Raw genomic sequence first — 6,405 nt, forward strand, 5'->3', positions numbered from 1 at the left:
ATCTATCAGTTTAGAATCTTATCTACGAAATAAAACAAATAATACAATATAAAACACCGTTTATTTAAATACAAAAAATATTTACATCTCTTACAGACTAGTTATTTGTATGTACACATATTACACAATAATAAATATTCTATTGTCTATGCTGCTTGTTTATCTGTCACCGGCGTATCTGGGACTTTATCCGTCACCTCTATGGTATTCTCGTCTTCTATAGCTGTTTTTTTTGCTTTTCTCCGATTGCGGATACTGTGAAAAAAATGTATTAGTTAACATTTATGAATAAAGATGAACGCTGATATGTATTGTTTCTTTAAACATATATTTAAGTAATGTAGAGCAGAATTTTGATAATTAAAAAATTCAGGATTGATTTCACAATAATAATTCTGTTCTAAAATAATAGTTTATCTTATTATAAGAGAAATATGTAAAATTAAGTAAATTATGAAAATATATTTCAGAGTATATTTGTCTATTTGATATTATAATTTATGAGTGTATTCTTAAATTATGCGTGTTATTTTTTATAGACTGTTTATTCTATTGAAAATAATAAAGAAACTGTACATACAAAGCACTGATTTTCTGGTATATAAAGATGCACATCATTGGAACCGGAGTCATGATGGACACTGATACTGGTACAACTGTAAAAAATAGGCAGATATTAGATTTAATAGTAGAGTATTAATATTTAGCCTTCCTCGATAAATTGGCTATCTAACACCGAAAGAATTTTTCAAATCGGACCAGTAGTTCCTGAGATAAGCGCGTTCCAACAAACAAACTCTTCAGCTTTATAATATTAAGTATAGATAAAATCCTCACTGGACTCTGTACGCAATTTCATACATTATTAACTTTTTACCATCACTTAGTTCCATAAAAAATAACTTCTTAAAATAAAAATAACTTACCCGTAGTTAAATCAGCTTCAGGCTGCGGCAAAGCATATCGCAACAAGAACACAGCTATTCCCATATTCTGTACTCCAGTTTCAATAGAAATGGCCAACGCATCTTCATGCGGTTGCTTTAGAAGTCGAGCCACGATGTAACCTGATAGATATCCTAGCCAGGGTAAACCCATGCCCGCTACTAGTATCTGGAATAAAATGTTTGATTTATAAAGTTTTAACAGGCTTGAAACAGAGGTTAGATGCTATCATGCTAGACGATTTGTCCGTAAGTTAAATCGACGATAACATATATGGGAATTGATTTTGTTTTATGCACTATAGCTCTTACATGACTCTAAAACATCTTATTGCTTAAAAGTAGTAATTATTATTTATCAATATTTTATTAAACAACGTCTCTAACATCCAACTACATTAACGAGTAACAGTTTGAGTTATTAGCAAAACATTCATATCTAGTATTTTTTTAGTTACCAGTATAAAATCTTTATAAGAATTTTAAATAAAATCATACTTACAGCCCAATTAAACAGCTCGAAGATATACAAATTCGTGATAATAGCAAAAATGATAATAAACAGCAGTAACGTAGTTGAAAATCCTTTTAATATTCTGACCATGAATTTTGCTATTTTGGGCACAAACTTCTGCATAGCCAGACCAAAGCCTAACGGCACGAGGAGACCAACTACAAAATATCCTATCCTTGCGTATGGGACCACTATGTTAGCGTTACTGAAGACCACTTGACCGAGACTGAATAACCAGGCTGGCATTAGAGCTGTAAACAAACATTTACTTTGAAATTTTGAAAAATATGCAATTTATAAATATTTGAAAAAATTGGATCATGAGGTAGGTTCGAACCCACTTAATTTCGCTTTCAAATTTTAATACCGTTTTGGCAAAATTTAGTCTAAAAATTCGTTTTCCCTTACGTGTATGTGATTGATTAATGAAAAATAAAGTTTTTCGCAATCAATTCTATTATTATACAGTGAAATATCTTGCTAAAAAGGACAAGAATAAAAGTTTTTTTTCTTTAACACTATCCTGTAAACTTGTTTTTTTTTTTCGATACTACAATATAATTTCATACATAATATATTCTTACCAAAACTAGCAATAGTCGATATAGAGGTCATAGCGAGCGACAAATTCAAGTTTCCTCCCAATATAAAGGTCCATATGTTAGACGCCCCTCCCGCGGGAGACACGCCCATAAAGAACAGACCCAAACGTAACGCGGGCATGTCGGGGAATAAGGGGTAACCGAGGCCAAATGATATCTGTAATACATTTTATTAATTTTCTTATTATATTGTGAAATTAGATTTTATAAGATTTCTGTGTTTGGAAAGAGTTAGGCCGCTAGAAAGTGACTTTTGACATGAAAAGATCTATTGTGCTTGAAACACACGTTTTATACATTTCGATAGTTTTACAATATAATGAGTAATTTACATTGACATCATATTAATAAATACACCGCAGAAAAATATAATTTTTCACATTAAGCGTCTATAGACACTTAAATCACACTATAAAATCGCACACAATATAAAATAAACAATAAATAATGTTTATAGATTAGACACTTACCAGTGGCATAAAAATAAACTGTCCACACATTCCTATCGCTGGCCCTATTGGTTTCTTCAACACTTCCTTTACCGTGGGCCAATGCATCGCACAGCCGAAGTTTATGAAAATTAAAGACACCTAGAATAAAGTAAAAAAATATTATTTTGTTAAAATCATTAAAGGAAACAAGAACACAGACACACAGTATGTCGTTATTAAAAAATATCTATTCGAAAGTGTATTTAACAACTAATTATTAATTTAATTTAAAGAAAAATAGAAATAAGTCAATCAGATCAAAATTTACCAATAATACCCGAATTCCAAGTATTAAACACTAGCTGTGCTCCGCAGTTTCACCCGCAGTCTTAGCGTGATGATATATAGCCTATAGCCTTCCTTGATAAATGGACACTGAATTTTTTTTTCAAATCGGACTTGAGATTAGCGCTTTCAAACAAACAAACTCTTCAGCTTTATAATATTAAAAGTATTATGAGGAAAAAATTGACTTATTCTATCAAGCAAAAAAAAATAAAATATACTTACTAAAACAGCAACACTGGTAGTGAAGATCGAATCTATTACTCTTTGCGGTCGAACGACAGTGACTGGTAATGTTCCAGTCACGGGAATGGTTATTGTTCCTGTTGGAGATTGTCTTCTGCTTTCTATGTAAACTTCTAGTCTGCCTGGAAATGTTACATATCATTTTATAATTACTTTTACATGAAAGCGGTATATTAATTTGGAATTTTTGGAATGAAGTTCCTTATTGCGCGGTGCCAAAGGGGGCTAGATAGAATTGAGACCTAATTCAAAATTTGTATCGACCATTTGGTAATAATCGTAAAGTGTGTCGTGCGTGTGTTTCTCTATCTGTCTCTTTCTCTTTAATTTCATCAAATTTTTGAAGTGAAACTTCTTTAGGCACGTTAAGAGTAAAATTTCAAGGTCGCATCGTGGCAATACCGTCACGTCATGGAGTAAGGCGACGATTTTAGATTTCAATCTTTGAATCATGCCTTAAGAAGTTTCACTTCTGACACGTGAGCTCGGCTAACACAATCTTTTTTTTACTTTCAACGCGTTTAAAAACGTCGATAAAAAATCTGTTCTTACCAAGAAAATGGCCATTTATTCTTAATCTTCCTTCAAAAAAGCCATTATTCGCTTCTTCCTCAGTAAGTCGGTATGTCGAGTTCCATTCTGCAGTAGCTAAGTTTTCCATTTCAGAAATCGCAACTATTTCGTCATTGGCTTGGAAATTAGACCCTGTAATATAATGAAAACTTGTTAGAATTGTAAGATTTCTTGAAATATTGCTATCGCTAATATTCATTTGGATAACGTATGATATATGTATACCTACTTTAACTAGTATTCAGCCCGCGGCTTCGCCCAGATAGTCCAGAAATTAAACTTATACTTATACGTAAACCTTCGTGCGATATCCACCCGTAAAAACAATAATTAAAGTATGTAAATCGGTGCAGTAGTTTCTGTGGACAGACATACGCGACGTAATATTTTGTTTTATATGTAGTGATGCTTTCCACCAAGGTAGTCCAAAATCCCCTAGAACACCCTTTTATAAAAATGTGCATATAAACAGAATGAAAACTGAATATCTCCTGTATAGTGTAAACTTTCTCAGATATTTGAATAGTCGCACGTATTTACCTTATCGTGTGAAAAGTATTAATCTAATTGTAGATAAAAAGTTAATTACTTGGATATAATGCTAAATGTAAAACTATTGAGTGTTTACCTTGTGTTACAGATTGTTATGTAGATATAAAATGTAAAATGAAATTTGTAGAGCATTTATGGCATGCTCTACAAATTTCGTCTTTTGCATGAAAAGTCTAATCATTGAATCGATTATACATTTATTTAGAAGCATATTTTCAAGGTCTTGTACCCAATAATGTTAATTCACTTGGGAGGCTTATTGTTATTCTAGTTATTCTAACTCAGTTCTGTGTACACAATGTCGAAGCAGTCATTATAAACAGATATCTAAATCTACACTTTTCATATATGTTTATATACTGTACTAGAAAGAGCTTAAATTTCTAACTATATGTTTGTAGAGGGCAAGCGTAGACTGAACAGGTCTACTAGGGAAGCGCCGTACCATCTTAGACCACAAGGCGCATCCCTATTAATAAGCATAAAAAAACATAAGTAATAACTATTTTAAAAAAACCGAGTGATGACGGGAAAAGTAGCTAAGAAACGGTTAAAATACCTGTTACATTGAAGTCAACATAATAATATTCGTCCATTTGTACCAGCACGGAGTCAGGCTCGAACATAGCTACCAAGTCAGTTGTTTGAGTGATCACTAACGGAGAAATGGCCAAAAGGCCAAGCACTGTTATGAAGATCTTCATTTTTTATTCCTGAAAGAAAATATACGAATGAGTTTTCTTTCTTTTGAGACTTAGTTTCGAATTCGAATTTGAATACGAAAAATTTGAATTCGAATCGAATTTTCGCTACCAACCTATCGTACTGTGCTATCGTTATCTATAGCCGGTTAAAAAAAAGAAAAAAAATATATTTTGCATAGTTACTAATTAATTTGGTATTCTAAACAGAATCTACATTAAAAATATCATCAATCAAAAAATCGCGTTTTATTTATTGTAATTTATGTACACTGTGTTTGATAATTTTCTACCATACTTGAACTCGGTAAAACGACGATTGAAGATTAAAATTTTGTATTTATGACAATCGTCAAAAAGTAAAAACCCCAGTATCCGTTAGGAAAACAAAAATTTGCTACGATTTATTCTGCGAACTGTACCGTCAAAAGTAGCAGTTGCGTGTAGTTGCGTGCACAATACTTTAATCTTGACATACTTCTAATAGATAATCACGATAATAACATAATGCACAATAGAAAAAGTAAACATTCAAGATTTAGCCCATATTTTAGCCTAAGTATTATAAAATTCATTGATATAAAGTATATCAATATTAATCTAGTTGCTAGGTACTTATTAAAATGGTGTTTCATATCTAATGATAAGTAAAAAATTTAGTGATTTGGTTATAAACAATATAATCCCTGCATCCTTATGTATGTACTTAAAGTTATTTCAAAAGTTGTCTGTCAGTTAATAGAGGCTTATGTGCATATATGCAAGATTTATTAATTTAGGTAGTTAAAACTAAATCGCCTAAAGACGTTGTTAAGTGCAACGTTTTGTTATTGCATTTCTGACCAGTATAAAACCAGTTTTAAATTGTACTTTCACCATACAACATTTCAAACGTAGGTAGAATACCTAATAGCTATAATCCATCTAATGCATGTAAAGATCTATAAAATCTAAACTTGATAGTTGATACTATTCTAAATATATGTATAAGAGTATTCTATTAGGATTGTTATGAATATTAATTATAGGTACTCACTACTCACCTACTTATTTTATATTCTCTACCAACTATAATATAAAATTGCACTTTCATTCACTGATTAGGGCATCATGATAAATAAATAAACACAACCTCACCAACCGACTTATCCAACGCGAATGAAATTATATCTTTTACTTAAAAATCAATCGAGATAATTTTAAATAGAAAAAATAAGTTAGGCGCATTACATACGAATTAAATTAAATTTAATTTAATTTAATTTCGCAGGTTTTTATGAAAAATAGCACAATGTGTGCGTGTACTAGTACACACTACACACGTAAGAAGTGAAACTTCTTTATGAAGTTTCACTTCAAAAAATAACTGTAGCCCATTTTTCTTTAGGGAGTGGACTCAAAAAAAAGTATGCTTTTTAAATCAAGTTAGACGTTACTTTATCTGTTAATTTTTGTTAGAGGTAAATACTTGGTTCATTCTAGTATGATTTAATAATG

At 31.2% G+C, this 6,405-nt stretch overlaps 1 protein-coding gene across 1 annotated transcript; it reads right to left on the reverse strand.

Moving 5' to 3' along the window:
• Positions 1-42: 42 nt before the first annotated feature.
• Positions 43-6,062, reverse strand: LOC149898263 (ileal sodium/bile acid cotransporter-like). Its single transcript, XM_090115460.1, has 10 exons — positions 5,952-6,062; positions 4,767-4,920; positions 3,635-3,787; positions 3,062-3,204; positions 2,531-2,650; positions 2,043-2,217; positions 1,447-1,709; positions 927-1,113; positions 581-656; positions 43-255 (listed from the first exon to the last, which is right to left on the reverse strand). Exons 2-10 carry the CDS (start codon positions 4,909-4,911, stop codon positions 147-149), a joined length of 1,371 nt encoding a protein of 456 aa, XP_089971586.1. The 5' UTR covers positions 4,912-4,920; positions 5,952-6,062; the 3' UTR covers positions 43-146.
• Between the last annotated feature and the right edge of the window lie 343 nt (positions 6,063-6,405).

Source organism: Colias eurytheme, chromosome 23, assembly GCF_061535395.1.
Source record: "Colias eurytheme isolate Ceu_HAF_F1 chromosome 23, ilColEury1 Martin Lab GWU primary, whole genome shotgun sequence".
NCBI lineage: Eukaryota > Metazoa > Arthropoda > Insecta > Lepidoptera > Pieridae > Colias > Colias eurytheme.

Excerpts from the sequence above, each read along its gene's own strand:
- LOC149898263 (XM_090115460.1), bottom strand. The coding sequence starts at position 4,911 with ATGAAGATCTTCATAACAGTGCTTGGCCTTTTGGCCATTTCTCCGTTA. Across the intron at positions 3,788-4,766 it reads TGTTGACTTCAATGTAACAG|GGTCTAATTTCCAAGCCAAT; the intron begins GTATTTTAACCG and ends ATTATATTACAG. Across the intron at positions 2,218-2,530 it reads AGTTTATTTTTATGCCACTG|ATATCATTTGGCCTCGGTTA; the intron begins GTAAGTGTCTAA and ends AATGTATTACAG.